General features: G+C 40.6%; 2 protein-coding genes across 3 annotated transcripts in view; one reads left to right on the forward strand and one right to left on the reverse strand.

The window, feature by feature from the left end:
• ak8 (adenylate kinase 8) overlaps positions 1–17,413 on the reverse strand; it is a 67,568-nt gene that overhangs the window by 47,439 nt on the left and 2,716 nt on the right. For both annotated transcript variants that reach the window (XM_064974080.1, XM_064974089.1), the window contains 2 exons: positions 12,014–12,124; positions 10,653–10,721 (listed from right to left, as the gene is read on the reverse strand). In XM_064974080.1, coding sequence (XP_064830152.1) covers positions 10,653–10,721; positions 12,014–12,124 — 180 coding nt within the window. The remainder of the gene's footprint in view (positions 1–10,652; positions 10,722–12,013; positions 12,125–17,413) is intronic.
• On the forward strand, positions 14,331–16,437 carry LOC135555779 (uncharacterized). The gene is made up of 6 exons (XM_064988546.1): positions 14,331–14,396; positions 14,744–14,818; positions 15,032–15,124; positions 15,453–15,647; positions 15,725–15,795; positions 16,068–16,437. The coding sequence occupies exons 2-6, from the start codon at positions 14,813–14,815 to the stop codon at positions 16,390–16,392; spliced, it is 690 nt and encodes a 229-aa protein (XP_064844618.1). The 5' UTR covers positions 14,331–14,396; positions 14,744–14,812; the 3' UTR covers positions 16,393–16,437.

Genomic DNA, 17,413 nt, shown 5'->3' on the forward strand with positions numbered 1-17,413 from the left:
GTAAGTAATTCTGTTTAAAAACATCTCTACAATGGCCTATGACCGTACACAGTAATATGATTACAATGCAATGCATTTCTACTCCACCCTATTTCTATTTAGTGGCCTATTTTTATATTCATCACTTAATTTAAACTGTCCCATTCTCTCATTGTAAATAGTTGGTTGTTTAAAGAAGTTAGACGCTGTCTCTTTATAATGCAGTTAAACCAAGTCCCTGACCGAGACCTTAAGAGACAATAACTCTATGAATAAATATCTGTACAAACGGAGAGAGGAAAACAATTGGCACTTCATGTAGTGATTCAATAGGTGGGTTAAATTCCTAAACCTTGAAAATGTGGCTAATTATCCAGTTCCTATCCCCAATTTGCCATAAAAAAAAAGAGAAAGAGGCAACATGCATATCATTCCTTGGCCACAAAAAAACCTCTCTCTAATAGCCTCCGAATCCCAGGGCTTACAGCTCAATGGAGCTGGAAAATAAAGACAAGAAAAAGAAACCAGTTCTCTCAAGTGCTTGTTCGGGCGAAATTATTATTTCAATTAATAATCTTCAAATAAATATGTAACTATGGAAAACATTTATAGATCTCAGTATTATCAGAGAAGTTATGGGGTTTGTTGCCAAGTTTCCCTGGCCTGTTTGAAATCCACCTTTGTTTTCCTCTTTGATCTTTAACCACTAATCACCACTTCACCTAAATTACACACACACGCGCACATCTTCCTCCCACTTACTTTCCCATTAAACCTTTGATTGTCTCTGTGGCAGTGCTGTCCACGAGCTGATAATAGAAGTGGGAGTCCACTTCCATAACCATGAGCAGCATTTTGTAATTGGCTCCTTTGTACTACAATAAAATCACAATGAAAACCAAGACAAACTGGATATACACAGTAGCAGCCTTTTCACTTTAGTAAAATGATAGTGATGCCATGACTAAGGGTGCATTTGTAAATTCACTCTGGAGTGCCAGAGTACGCTCTGTGCATTTGTAAATGTTGTCAGATTGTCCATACATAAATTCATAGCGTCTTGCTCTCAGAGCATTCAGAGCGCACACTGGATGTTCTGGCCGAGGAGTAGGGTTGATCAAAGCATTCTGACCTCACAACGTTAGTCAAGCACCCAAGCTAACTGACTAAAGTTAGCTAGCTTGCTAGCTACTTCCAGACATAAATGAGAAAACACCTCACTTTGACCAATTTACTTGCCCTAGCAGAGCTGGTTAGTCTGTTTTCATGTTATCCAGAGCGTTAGTGACTAACTGAGCTGGCAACAATTTAATTACGCTTTTTTGCCGAGGTTTACTGACAACAGCCATATTCAATGGGGTGTTGAGCGTTCATAAAATCATAATTTATTCTGCAAATTTTATGAATGCACCCTAAAAACGACTGGGTAAAGTGGTAACCACTGTACATGGTTGCAAATGAAAGTGTGTAGTTAGTAAGGTATAGAGAAGTAACGGAGCCCATACAAACAGCAGGTCCAATGAGGAATAGTGGAGAACAGGAAAGATGTCAATCTCCAGCCAGACCAGGCCACCTCCTGGTAATACCCTTCTACCTCTCCACCACTCCCTCCCAGGGGAGACTAGGCCAGGGCTGTGGAAAGGCAGGGGGAGTCCCTCCCAGCCAGGCCCCAAAAGCTCAGGCCTGATTGAAATTCTAATGAGCTACGTCAAAACAACAACACCCCCAACTCCCTCTCCCCAGCACACTCCCCCGCCCTGCCTCCATCACTGGGGTCCCACACAGTGGCTCCCTCCATTCCGTTTCATCCCTACATCAAAAGGGCTCGGCGTTCATACAGAACCCCAGGACCACAACATCTGCAGTGGGGAGGAGGAAGGGGGGGAATGTATCACAGGATGGACACGCATGAAGCAGATGTCACGGGGCGCTCAACAGCAGGCTGGGGGGGGGCGATGTGGGGGAGTGTAGGGGTGCAGTGCTAGACAAGCCGGAGAGAGACCTTAGCAGTCTGCTGTGCTCCGTGCACAAAATAGTCCATGGCCCTGTCGCGAAGGCTCGCTAACAAGGTCCTTTTGACAGTACAATCAGCCAATTAGTCACCCTGCTGCTAATCAGATAATCATTGTCTGTGTGTTTTTGTTACTAAGGAGCCATGTCCTGCACGGGACATGTCCACTAGGAGCTATGCTAGTTCCATTGTGCACTGGAGGCTTTGTATATCTATCTACTATAGGATAGCCATGTGGCACCAATTAAAAGGTACTTAGTGCAAAACTAGATACTACACTGTGGTTATTACTGTAATTACCCTACAATGTTACACCAAATCAAAGCTCAATCTAAAAATGGATCTGGATTATTTGGCAATGGAAAATATCTAAAGCGCACCACATTTGATGAACCAACATTCAATGTTGAGGAAACGTTATAATTACTGTACTATATTGTACTAAAATAGATCATTTTAAGTACATTGGATCAAAACTTTACTTATTAATGGGCAATACAATCTACACTATCAAAACAAAAATCTATAACATTGTTACAAACAACCCTTGTTGTAATCAGCCTTTATCCTAATCTTCCAGAGACAGCGTCAAACTTAACTGTTTTCACCATTATGTAATAGCACAATAGGGTAATGTCTTTTAAATGACAAATACATTTTATTTCTATATTTGAAACATGTAAATATGTTAAACATTGATTAATAAATTATGAGATACCTCATGGGTAAAGATATTCACATTTAGCAGGTCAGACTTTTATACTCCTTGTAATTCCAAGCACTTTGCACTGCATTGTATTGTACGAACTGTGCGATACAAATAAAGTTTGATTTCAAGAGTGGTGCTCCGATTGCTCTTTGCTTGTTTTGTTTTTAGGGTGTTTAAATAATAGCCTAGATCCCATCTTGGGTTAATATTTTTAATAAGTTTAGCACATAACTGTATAAAACGTTTTTTTGGAAAATTGACAAATAAATTAGGCTTATTCTTAGTATTTATCTGTAAAAGGTGCTTGTTAATAACACATTGGCAAACTTCACAATCTAAATATATATTTTTATACGATTTCAAATTATCAATTCTAAATTTAAAATGAACTTAACGAATTTATGTCAATGTAGGCATGATTCACAGAATCCAAGCTGAATATTTACAATTCCTTTTAGATATATAAACAGACTTTCACACAATTTATAGGTGAAAAATAATACTAGAGGTCACTGACGTACCAGTTTCTTGTTTCTTGGGCTTCAGGAATGTGATTGAAATAGTGCTCCAGGCCTTGAAAAACACCAAATTAAACTGATTGAAAGTAAAGGGGATATCAATGAACAAATACTGTGGTCAAGGCTACAACAGTGCCAGTGCAATGATTGGAGCTTACTCAGTTATTCAAAAGCACATATCAGACCGAGAGCCTAATGCTTCTTAGGGAGTTAGGTAGTTTATGAGTTTAAGTTTAGAAAACAATCTCTCCGCAGAAGCGTCAGTTACAGGGATATTTAATTACGCAGCATCATCAGGGAAACTAGGCTGAAGGGAGTGTTGCTTCAAATACAGCAATTCTGCAACATCTTTCATTGAGCCTATCATTCTCCTTAACTGCCGGCCTCAACACATTACGGAAAGAGATGAACTATATAGGAAGTTCTGGGGACAGATCATTTGGATACTGGACGGCCAATAAATTGGCAGATGCAAAGAAATTACCATCTTTAGTGGACAACTGTTCTTGAGAGCTTGAACAAAGAAAGCGGTTTGCGATTTTGCTCATACTGGCGAACCGGCGTTTGAGTTGTGTGGTTGCAATATCAATAGTCCTTTATCTCTGGTACATCTTGGCATGCATCATTCAAGACTAAGTTTAAATTGTGTGCATCTCAATGGACATATAATGCACAATGTCTCAGGAAGCACTGTCTGGGTTGGCAATACTCTATAAAAAAATAAACAGTTGAGCCCGCAACCTGGATCTACAGGACATGGTGAAAACATTTCCACAGAAAAAAGTCATTTTAATAAAAAGTTTATAAATAGCAGCTAAATATGGTATATAGTTATCGATAGTACAATGCATAATGGAAGGGGAAAAAATTAGGAGGGACTGTATTATTTGCCATTCATAGACTGCTTTAACAACTTTTTATCCAAGTTGGGTGAGAGCATGAGGATGACTCATGTCATGCAGGTTCATCTAGTCTATACAGGACCGTTGTATATTATAAAACATCAATTGGTAGCTACACGGTGTATAGCTTTGTGAAATGTTAGGCTTCGGGCGAACTTAGACCTTGCGGGGTTCCAGAGAAACTGCAGTACACCAGTGCTAGAGGTCTAGAGTGACGGAGCTCTTTGATACATCCGTGTGGCTTGTACCTCTTTTCACAGAGTTCAACCTCTTTTAAATCAGCAGGAGTACTGCACTAATTCAGTTGTTATTCCACTTCCACTTCGTTCATTATTACGCTTCCATCCACTTTTCCCTTCTATGATTTCCCTGTAGAATACAAGTCTAAAGTTTTACAAACAACAGCCTCGAGAACAAAGAGTAAAAAAGAGACTGAACCCGAGCGACCTAGATAAGGTATGATTAACGTTCCACAATCACTTTAATTTGAGAGGGAAAAAAAGAGAGAGAGAACACACGAAAAACAGCCGATAACGAGTGGAGCTGCAATTAAGCAGACAGGCCTTGACTTCAGTTGTAATGCAACGCGTCAATCATTCTGTCGCTACTCCATTTTGTGCACGAGATGAAGGAGTGCCTTTGTGTGACAGAGAGACTCCAATCCGATACAGATCTGGTAAAGCTGCAACAGTACTGCTTTGTTTCCTGTGACAGAGAACTAGCCCTGGTTCCTGACTGAATTCTCAGCCGTTTATGCAGATGTACAGGAAAATAATTAAACAAATGAATAAACACCATCAGACATTTAGCCTAAAGGGATAAACAGCCATTACCAAATTAAAAGAAAAAATTAATCACAAACTACAACACTTAAAAGGCGAAAGTTAAAGGATGCCAAGCGAAAAAGTAATGTATTCAGCCTAAGCAAAGTTTATAAGAAAAAAATAGCAGTTTTTTTCTATTTCCATAATTTTCCACATCACTACAGGGAACACTGACACTTCAGAGATAAGATACCCATCACAAGAATGGTTGCTGTGTGTTTGATAGTGAGCTTATTGACTGTGTGATAGAGACAGTGTCAGGATTAGAGGGCCTAGGTTTGGGGGTATGGCTGACTATGTTGTGGGTTACCCATGTCACATTAGAGAGGAGAACACAGACTGGTGGAGGCGGGTGACAGCTGTGTGATGAGGGTTTTGCTCAAAGAGTCATCATGTTCTATCACAAGAGGCCCAAATCCCCCTGGGAGGAAGGGGCCGATCCGCTGGGAATGGAGCTGTACACTGGTGTAATTCACATCATTAAGTAAACACATCAAATGAGAAGGGCTATATAATATACAGGTATTTGTTACTATTAGCATTTGCTGATCCGTTAAAATTCTGTTTATTTCCAAGTGTGTGTGTGTGTGTGTATGTGTGTTGGCACAGTCCCAAAGCAGCTAGTCCATAGGCATGTCTAACTGTTGTAATTGAAAGTGACAGATCGAGAAGTACGAGGGGTATGGAAGTCTACACATCTCACATTAGAACTCAGCATCGCTCTATTGATCTTTTCCCATGCCTGGTAACTCATACAAGTCTGTTTGGAACTGCACAATCTCGTGGACTCGCTACATGTAAGGGAACACCCCCTGAAATGGACAAAAATGAATGGGATGTTATTGGCACCGTACGAAACATATACACAATGTACAATACCACTCAATTGGACGTTGTTTCATTCAAAACTGATTGCAAATGCCATATGGCAAATGCCAAGTGTAACACTGCAAAAATCCAATAGATGGCGAGTACGCTCCACTGTAATTTTTCATATTGCAAATGTGACAAGTCAAAACCCAAGAGTAAAATTTTGAAAATTTGAACATTTCTGCAAGAACTTATCACCCCCTTCAAAAAACATTTAAAAAATGTGCTCCTGGTAACCCGTTCCAATCACCAGGTGCACGGCTGTCCATTTGCAATATGTTTCAATGGGCATTTACCATCACGAATTTGACATGCTCAAAAATTCTGCAGAAATGCAAAATTGACTGGCCTGATGAACTCAGGATGGCCAGGCAGTGAGTGGTTCCTCTCCATCGCTCTTTGTGATGATTTCATCTAGCTGTGGGTCCAGTTCTGACATTATATGTAGGCCTAGCTGAGGCGACCCCGAATCCCAAGTTTCGGCTCGATAGGTCATTTGGAGCCTGAGTAGAGACCTTAATTGGTGTTGAAAACCCACATTTTCCAGGCATTTCTACGGGGTCCGTGAATGAGCTATCGGACAGAAACGTTAGGGTCCATCTCTATGGGCCGAGGCGGTTTCAATGCACCTAGTCTTGCGACTCTGGGACATTTCTAAATGTCATCATTTTTGTGATGTCAAAATGAATTGAAGTTATTGCAAATGTATGAGGCTGTTTCTCGGTCTGAGAACCTTCTATAGCCACATAACTCACGGTGCACTACCGACTTGAGCTCTAGAACAGGTTTCTAAAGTTTCAGAGCTCTAGGTCTAACGGTTCTTTGATAGTTCGAAGAAAGGTAACTATTCCAAGCTCTGTATGTCTCGAAGCTCCACACTGTGTCACTCTGTCCTAGCTGTGTGTGTGTGTGTGTGTGTGTGTGTGTGTGTGTGTGTGTGTGTGTGTGTGTGTGTGTGTGTGTGTGTGTGAGAGAGAGAGTTTTTCTTGGAAATCTGATGGGATAAATGACTGATTTACAGTTCATGAGGGTTTACTAATCACATATGTGACTTTTTTATAACCCTTCGAAACAGCTCCTATGACCCCAATTTAAGGCACTTCCGGTTGGCACAGGAAGCTATAAGTAAACACATATCCTGATTAGGGTATGCTCTTACAGAATTCTGAGTCTTTACGTTAACCTCTAGCGACGAGCAATCCCGTATCCGGGAGCGTAATCCGGGAGCGTAATCATAGCCTCAAGCGCATTACCATAACGCAACGTTTCCTATTCATGAAAATCGCAAATGAAATGAAATAAATATATTGAAACACAAGCTTAGCCTTTTGTTATTAACAACACCGTCATCTCAGATTTTCAAAATATGCGTTACAGCCAACGCAAGACAAGCATTTGTGTAAGTTTAGCATGGCATAATGCTATGCTAGGCTGTGCTGGCAGCAGGCAACATTTTCACAAAAATAAGAAAAGCAACCAAATTAAATAATTTACCTTTGAAGAACTTCAGATGCTTTCACTCAGGAGACTCCCAGTTAGATAGCAAATGTTCCTTTTTTCCAAAAATAATATTTTTGGAGGCGAAAAACGTCACATTTGTTCATCCTGCTTGGCTGAGCAATCGACCAAAAATACTTCAACTATAACGCCAAACTTTATTCAAAATTTGCTCCATAATATCGACAGAAACACGACAAACGTTGTTTAGGATCCATCCTCAAAGTGTTTTTAACATATGTATTGAATAATATATCCGTAGAGGCAGTTGGTTTCTCATAAGAAACTATTGGAAAAATGGCTACCTCAGTATTTTACGCAACGTTTTCTCCGGGAGACACCATGCGTCCACTCGCCCTATATGGTCTCTGACAGCCATTCTCCAATGGAAATGCCTAAAAAGACGTCACAATGCTGCAGACACCTTGGGGAAAACGTAAGCTGACTCCGAGCGCCTTCACAGCCATATAAGGAGTCATTGGCATGAGGCGGTTTCAAAAAATTCGGCACTTCACGAAAAGATGCTCGACTATGCATATAATTGACAGCTTTGGAAAGAAAACACTCTGACGTTTCCAAAACTGCAAAGATATTATCTGTGAGTGCCACAGAACTGATGCTACAGGCGAAACCAAGATGAAACTTCAAACAGGAAATGAGCAAAATTTTTGAAGTGCTGTTTTCCAATGTCTCCTTATATGGCTGTGAATGCGCAAGGAGAGAGCCCACAATTTCTGCCGTTTCCCCAAGGTGTCTGCAGCATTGTGACGTATTTGTAGGCATATCATTGGAAGATTGACCATAAGAGACCACATTTACCAGGTGTCTGCCCGGTGTCCTGCGTCGAAATTGGTGCGTAAACCTCAGCTGCAAGTATTTTTCCATTTAATTCAGAGAAGAAAGCAGACTTCCACGAACGATATATCAATGAAGAGATATGTGAAAAACACCTTGAGGATTGATTCTAAACAACGTTTGCAATGTTTCAGTCGATATTATGGAGTTAATTTGGAAAACAGTTCGGCGTTTTGGTGACTGAATTTTCGTTTTTTTTTGGTAGCCAAAAGTGATGTACAAAACGGAGCGATTTCTCCTACACAAAGAATCTTTCAGGAAAAACTGAACATTTGCTATCTAACTGAGAGTCTCCTCATTGAAAACATCCGAAGTTCTTCAAAGGTAAATTATTTTATTTGAATGCTTTTCTGTTTTTTGTGAAAATGTTGCCCGCTAAATGCTACGCTAAATGCTACGCTAGCTATCAATACTCTTACACAAATGCTTGTTTTGCTATGGTTGAAAAGCATATTTTGAAAATCTGAGATGACAGTGTTGTTAACAAAAGTCTAAGCTTGAGAGCAAATATATTTATTTAATTTCATTTGCGATTTTCATGAATAGTTAACGTTGCGTTATGCTAATGAGCTTGAGGCTATAAATAGGATCCCGGATACGGGATTGCTCGTCGCATAAAGTTAAATTATGAAAGATAAATGACTGGTTATTTTTTTCCTGACACCGTAGGTTCATGTACTTTGATGTGAAGCGGTCAAATTAGTGCTCTATTTTAGTTTTTGACCTTTAATCCCAGAATAACGGCCATAACTAAAAAAGCGTTGAAGCCTCGACGCCATCTTGTTCGACGCCAACTGCCCATTATGCCAAACCTATGCTCACCAAGTTTCGTCTTTGAAGTATTTTCCGTTTAGGAGAAAAGGCCACATCATGATTGGTGATGTTTTGTACATTTGCAATATGATACCATTCGCCCTCTGGTTTGATTTACCGGGACAGCGGAAAAATGACCAAAATTTGAACATTTTATAAAACGGAAACTGAATGTCCGAGAGACTTCGTTCAATGACTTCCCGGAAGATCTGGCCCCCGTGCACAGCCCGCTGCCGTCCGGGAATTTTACAAACGTTCGTGGACGTCTACTATGGGACCGTACATTTGCAATATGCAGTTTCCCATCAACCATACGGCAAATGTCAAAATGTTCCCTTCATGTATGTAACTACCAAAATAAAGGAAACACCAACATAAACCAACTGGCCAAAAACTTGATGAATCAACGTTTTGTCACGTCATTTCAATCCCAAAAACCGGCAGTATGGGATGACATTGAATCAACGCGGAAAGCTAATTGGATTTGCAAAAAGTCATCAAAGTAAGGGCATTGTGTATTTTTTTTCACCTGGACTTTTAACCTAAATCCAATGATGTGAATTTTCTGGGTTGATTTCACATTGAATTCACTTTAGAGGGGAACGGCAACGCAGTACCTCCAGGCTCTGATCAGGCCCTACACCCAAACAAGGGCACTGCGTTCATCCACCTCTGGCCTGCTCGCCTCCCTACCACTGAGGAAGTACAGTTCCCGCTCAGCCCAGTCAAAACTGTTCGCTGCTCTGGCCCCCCAATGGTGGAACAAACTCCCTCACGACGCCAGGACAGCGGAGTCAATCACCACCTTCCGGAGACACCTGAAACCCCACCTCTTCAAGGAATACCTAGGATAGGATAAAGCAATCCTTCTCACCCCCCCTTAAATGATTTAGATGCACTATTGTAAAGTGGCTGTTCCACTGATGTCAGAAGGTGAATTCACCAATTTGTAAGTCGCTCTGGATAAGAGCGTCTGCTAAATGACTTAAATGTAAATGTTAAATGTAGTTAACAACTTAACCAAACGTAAATAAAAACTAGACATTGAACTGACGTTTGTGCCCAATGTGAAGTGTCTTAATAGGGCATTGGGCCACCACAAACCGCCAGTACAGCTTCAATGAACCGTAGCATAAATTCTACAAGTATGTGGAACTCTATTGGAGGGATGCAACATCATTCTTCCATAAGAAATTCAATAATTTGGTGTTTTGTTGAAGGTGGTGGAAAACATGGTCTCACGCGCCACTCCGGAATCTCCCATAAGTGCTCAACTGGGTTGAGATCTGGTGAATGAGACACACACACCCTTTAAACCCCTATGCTCCTTTGAGACCCCTATTTCAAAGTCAATGTGATCTCTTCTTCTTGCCATGTTAGCCAAAATAAATGGGCAACAGGGCATTTTTATACATGACCCTAAGCATGATGGGATGTTAATTGCTTAATTAACTCAGGAACCACATCTGTGTGGAAACGCCTGCTTTCAATATACTTTGTATCCTTTATTTACTCAAGTGTTTCCATTATTTTGGTGGTTACATGCATATCTCCAATGTCAAACTATGGCCTACCTTTCCTTTCAATAAAGAGCTACAAATGTAATGTGTGTGTGTGTGTGTGTGTGCACATGCATGCGTGGGTGCATGCCTTCGTGCGTATGTGCACACTTACCCGTCGGACACAGTCTATTTTTGACAGCCGTTGCTGAATCAACTTGATCCAAAGGTCACCTGGGATGTCCTAAAAAAATAAATTCAACAAAACCTTTTAATCTCTTGATTGTCATTCCAATACTCACTTCAAAAGGGACCCAAGTTGCCCTCTGACTCAGAGTGAATCCAGGACACATCGCAAACGGCACAGGAACAACTACTGTATCTCTGATTGGTCTTCCTCGAGACAGATTTCTCTTATGCTAGATGTGTTGTGGCAACACCAATGGGCCTTTGTGGGGAGTGAATATTGCCTCTGATCTGAGCTAGCAGGGTGTGCTATGAGACACGGCAGGGATGGACTGTGACCAGAAATTGTCCCGGGCACTTCTAATAACACCGCTCCACTATTCTTCTTCAGGGTTCCCATTGTGAAGCCAAAATATGACAAAACTAACAATTTAGACAAATTAACATGGACCACCTCACCTAGCATTTTCCCAAAATGCCCTCAAGTCAGTTAGTTTCTGCCACACAGCATGCAGTGTCTGCACATACTCTTTGAAGTGTCACCGAGAGAGAAGCGCCAGCAGCCAAAAGTGTGAGAATGCTTGCACAGCTTCAAGAGGAGAGTATATTTGAAATCTCCTGCTCGGTAGATACAAGTCTTCAACCATCTCCCACTTCCATTAGCAGATCATGACTTCAGTACTACTCTAGTAAATAAATAAATATATATATATATATATATATATATATAAAACAATTAAAAGCAGTTTTACCTCTACGAAAGACATGGAGTATGTATCAAGCGTCTTCGATCATAATGAATAGTATTATATGGACAAGTATGGTCTGATCCTAGATCCTACCCTTGAGGTGCTTTATGAATACGGGCCCTGATTCAGACACACTTATTGCCTTTCATCTTTTTCTCCACCCTGGCTTTTAAATATTATCACCCAAATAGGCCTTTTAAGGGGCAGTTCATTACCAAGGGAAGGACTTTGAAAGACTGGAGGGGGAAGGATAATTAAAATAATCATACCACGAGGACATACTTTTGCAGGCCCTGTGAATTCTTCCTCCTCGTTCTCTTATCTAACTTATTTTCTGATGTGCTGAGATATTTGCATCCACGTAAGTCGAACAATGTTGCCAGCTACTCTTTTTCTCACCTCTTCAGAAGCACAGGAAAGATATCAAAAATACTTGTCATACTTCAATCCCATATTCCATACGAAGTAAGATCATGGGACAGTGTTATTTCTATCTAATAATTTTCTATTCCACTTTTTTTTAAAGGAATGATAATTCAGAAATAAGGATACAGTGTCTCTCTAGTTCTTCACAGACAGAATAAAATCACCGGAACTGTACCTGTTGCTTGGCTTTGTATTGTAGTGCCTTCTTTGTTAGGTCAGTGTCTTCCTTCAGAATGTTGCTGTCTGTAATATGGATCACTTGAGTGTGTTCACACAGCTTCCTGGCCTGTGGGGACAAAAAGAAATGGCTTCAAAATGAAAGGGCAAATAGGCTATCAGTTCGTAGAGGCTATTATATATTATATAACTGTGCCACCCATGTTGAATTTACCACCTGTTGAGATAGCTGTGCTACTCTCTAGGAAAAACAGTGCAAATAGGTGTGGTTCGGTGGTTTTATGAATACACGCTGCTACTGTATGATACACTGAGTAGCATAAATATCAGGACAACCAAACCTGGTACAGATGCAGTCTTTTTTGTGTGCACATCACAGCACAGATTTTGACCCAGGCAAGCACAGCATGATCTGCTGTGCTGTGACATGTAAAAAGAAAATATGTAAACCTTGGTGAATACTGTACATTCAATGGCTTGCGAAAGTATTCACCCCCTTGATATTTTTCCTATTTTGTTGCCTTACAACCTGGAATGAAAATAGATTTTTTGGGGGGTTGTATATCATTTGATTTACACAACATGCCTACCACTTTGAAGATGAAAAATATTTTTTATTGTGAAACAAGCAAGAAATAACACAAAAAAAAACAGAAAACTTGAGCTTGCATAACTATTCACCCCCCCCCTCAAAGTCAATACTTTGTAGAGCAACCTTTTGCAGCAATTACAGCTACAAGTCTCTTGGGGTATGTCTCAAAAAACTTGGCACATATTGCCACTGGGATTTTTGCCCTAGCTAGCTTCGAAGATAGTTACGTTTTGGTAGCGGCGCATCCCCCACGGCACTTGTTGATCAACAAGATTGAGAAGAGCCAGGGCCTAGTACCAGCAGCACAAGGGTAACATCCCAACAAGCACCTGCACCTCAATTACCCCAGCTGCTGACCTGTTGAATCTAACCAAAACTGAACTAGTGGAACCTGAGTTTATTGTGGCTTGCACATTCTTGCAAAGTGAAATCGCAACCACAGCCAGCAACAACCAATGGACCCCACTCAGTGTTCTTCAAAGGTACGGCGGGCCTTTGTCAGGAATGCCGACTGTGCTGTTGGCAATGAAAAATGATTAACATTTTTGGAGCATCTACAGCAAAGTGAAAATGTGTTCTCCACCCTGAATAACATTCAGTGAACACAGACTCTAAACAGAGAGCATGTTACATCAATGAAAAGCTCAGATTGTCCAGCTGGCAATTGAGAGGGACCTGACAAGTACATTTAGCCAGGAAGGAGAATGGAATCAGAAACCTCTCATGAGGTTGCTAAATGGTAAGCTACAAACTTTATCTTCATTAGCATACTGGTTATTGTTCGGAATTTCAGATGACTGACGTGCCCAAAATGAACTGCCCAGAAGGGCTAGGATATGCATATACTTGCTAGCATAGAAAACACTGAAGTTTCTAAAACATTTAAAATAATTGCTGTGAATATAACAGAACTGATACAGCAGGCGAAAAAAACAAGGAAAAAACAGATTTTTTTTTGTTTTTTGGAGGTCACTGGCCATTTCAATGCTAGCCTATGGGAAATACAAAATAAATAGGATTGCAGTTCCTATGGCTTCCACTAGATGTCTAGTCTTTAGAAAGGGTTCCAAGCTTGTTTTTTGAAAAATGAGCAAGTAGTTGTAGTTTTTCCAAGGTCTCTCTCATGAGAAAAGTAGTCTTGTTGGCGTGTGAATGAGGTGCGCACTCTTCGTTATTTATCTTCCCTATTGAAATACTATTCCCTGGCTTAAATATTATCGTTTATTTAGATATTAGAGGACCTGAGGATTAATTAGAAACATTGTTTGACTTATTTGGATGAACTTTACCGGTAACTTTTTGGATGAGTTTGTATGCATGTTGAACAAGTGGATTACTGAGATCATTGGCGCCATATAAAGAATGACTTTATCGAACAAAACGACCCTTCATTGTGTAGCTGGGACCCTTGGGATTGCAAACAGAGGAAAATCTTCAAAAGTTAAGTGATTTATTTAATCGCTATTTGCAATTTTGTGACGCCTGTGCTGGTTGAAAAAGTATTTAGATGTGGGGCACAGTCCTCAGATAATCGCATGGTATGCTTTCGCCGTAATGCCTTTTTGAAATCAGACAACGCGGCTGGATTAACAAGAAGTTAAGCTTTTAAATGATGTATGACACTTGTATTTTCATGAATGTTTAATATTAAACATTTTGTATTTTGAATTTCGCGCTCTGTAATTTCACCGGATGTTGTCATATGTGTCGCGCTAGCAGTTCATGCGCCCAAACAGGTTATGGCCCTGGCTGCCGTGCAAGAATGATTTATTCCTTGATTTTTCCGCATGTAAGCCTACTAGCCTTTGCTTTTTACTTCAATGGATATTTTAGTTGTATCTGTGATTCTTAATGTCATTAGGCTACTTGCTTTTGCATGTCTAATTGCTATTGATAGATATACAGCTTGGCATTGTTTGATGGGTATAGGGACAATGACCAATGTAGCCTAATAGCCCTAATGCACATTCAATGATCGAACGTTCTAAACACAATTCCTATCGGTTTGGCAATTTCAGTTCAGTCTAGTTGTTATCGACGATATAACGTTAATAAAACTGTCGCAGTTTTTTACTAGGTGTCTTCCGGACTTGCCTCAAATTAATATTAATGATGTACATCGAATTGTTAAATCAGCCTCCGAGACTCCAGCTAGCAAGAATGAAAAGGGGTTCAAGATGTATATAGGTAGCTACATAGACAACTATGAAGGTGAGTACCAAGTCAATGACAGATATGACGTTAGCTAGCTACAATCATTAGCTAGCCAATTTAACTATTAACTGTAGCAAGCTAGTTACTTCGTAAAATTATGTAACGTTGACAGAATCTACCTGAGAATGTGTGTATTTTCGTTAGCTTGGTTAAGTTATGCTTGCTAGCTATATCTGCTAAAAATAATTGTTATTCATGTCTTCTACACAGTATCTAACAAAGAAACATTTGACAGGGGATATCACCGTGAGGGCTGCCTGTCACAGGTCCATGAGGAAGAGTGAAAAGCTGCACAGCATGAGAGTAAGGAAAGGTTATAGATAGCTATTAGAGACCTTGTTAAACATCTCCTGTGAGACACTGTCATCATGGTCAAAATGTGTTGGAGACAGTGTCAACGTTTAATCTTATCAGTAGATAGATATTAATTATGGGTCCCAATCCCAATTTAGAATTGCCAGGTTATTTTGTAAAGATGTTGATGCAGTGTTTGGTAATTGTGTTACTAATGTATTCCTGTACAGTTAAATGAGCCCCTAGTTAAGACTAGACACTACTATGTTTATTGTTATTTATGGGCCGCATCATTCTTGTTTCTCACTTCAGTCTTTCATCACACTTATCTTCACAGATGGTGTTAAAGCACTCCGTACCAGTGATAGTGGTCCAAAGCCACTGCTCCTGTGTTGCAGGAAGTGCTCTGTGCAATCATCTGGTGGCCCTTCTTTACCAGACAGCGCACTACTCTCAACTAAACATTCCTGCTGCACCACCAGTTCACAGCTGCACAGACACAGAACAGCGTTGGCACAAGCCAAGAACACTTGTGAGTCTATCAATGTCCATAAGAAAATGCACCTGAAAAGTATTCAGCCTATGTAACAGCAAATCCTTGTTAATTAGGGTGTGAAGCCAGGTCCGGTTGATGGGATAGAGTTCCGTAAATCTACTAACTCGTGTGCTGATGGAATAAGGTAAGTTGGAGGTTCCTAGAATGGAAACATTTTAGAAAACATTTTCTTGTGATTGTATCCAGATGATAAGCCCCTAGCATATCATCTGTGGCGTCTTTACGATGTAATGACAAATGTTTGGGACAAAGACTGGGGGGGAAATATATCATCTATAAATCTGTATATTTTAATTCATTTTATTTTAACTTTCGGGCTTGTGCTGTTTCTGGAAAAGTTACATGAGTCATAGTAATCTCTCCAACCTGATGTTAAGGTTTTAAAATGTTTTGCAGAAGTTCTCTCTACAAAGCACTCAATGGATATATGCCTGACATGGACCTTCTCCACCTCTCAGAAACGTACGCCAACTTTTCTCCACTTACTACCCCTCTTGTGACAACAATGGAAATGTCAGCTGACGTGCCCCTGGTTGAGTCCCCCTTTGGGCCAATGCAAGCCGGCAGTGTTCTGTCCTATCAGCTTCCACAGCCAAAGACCCGTGAAATTGTGAAGATTGCCGATGCCCCTTCTCCACCAATACTCCCATTAGATGGCTTCAGGCTTCCCAGTTTGCTTACGTCCTTAGCCATCAGGAGCAGTTCCACCTCAAGGCATTAGAGACAACCTACGAGATGTCACACAAAGTCGAGGTTGCTACAAGGGAGCAGAGCAGCAGCCTGGAATGGCATCAGCTCTGGAAAATGAGAATAACATCCTCTCGTTTCCGAGAGGTTTGCCATGTCCGGGGAGAGACCTCAGCTGACCACCTAGCTGAGCGGATGTTCAAGGGATCTGGTATGTAGACCATGCAGATGAAGAGGGGGCTAGCCATAGAGCCAGTGGCTGTACAGGAGTACTGCACACTGAAGAATGTTAACTTCTTTCCGTGTGGCTTCGTTGTGCACCCAGATGCTCCGTGGTTAGGATCCTCTCCAGATGGAATCATATTTGATCCCAGTGTAAGACCACACTTTGGACTCTTAGAGGTCAAGTGCCCAAAATGTACCAAGTTATGTTGACTGCCCTTACCTGAAGACCCAGAATGGAGAGCTGAAGTTGAAGAGATCTCATGCTTACTACTGGCAGGTGCAAGGTCAAATCCTTTTCACAGGTTGTAGCTGGTGTGACTGTCATAGTAGTGTCCCGCCTAGTTGAAAGGATATATCTACAGGTTTCAAAAACTATAAGAGAGAAGGTTGACCACTTATTTTTACCACTACTTGCAGAAGTGTCTCTCGCACCTGAATGGATCCCCTGCATGGGTGCCAAGTTTAGTGGTTTTATGAAAAATAAGTATTGATGTTCTTGTGAAAATCTACAGAATATATTTGTTTAAAAAAAAATGTATTTCAGCAAATGTTCAACAGTTAAGTTAATCAATTACACATCTCTAACATTGTATTCAATCTTGTATTCTGGCTGTTCTGTGTTTACTTGATTTCTTTCCCCCACCCCCGTTACTCATTGCCTAATTAAAGCCAATTCAAGCTCCACACAAACTGATATTCAATACAACACAAATGATTGATACATGTCGTAGATAAACAAATTATTATTTTGCTGCTAGCAAATAAACACATGTACATTAACACTGGCTTGTCTCATGCTCTGGACCGGATCAGAGACGGAACAGTCCATA

The sequence above is a fragment of the Oncorhynchus masou genome, chromosome 1 (genome assembly GCF_036934945.1).
Source record: "Oncorhynchus masou masou isolate Uvic2021 chromosome 1, UVic_Omas_1.1, whole genome shotgun sequence".
Classification (NCBI taxonomy): Eukaryota; Metazoa; Chordata; class Actinopteri; order Salmoniformes; family Salmonidae; genus Oncorhynchus; species Oncorhynchus masou.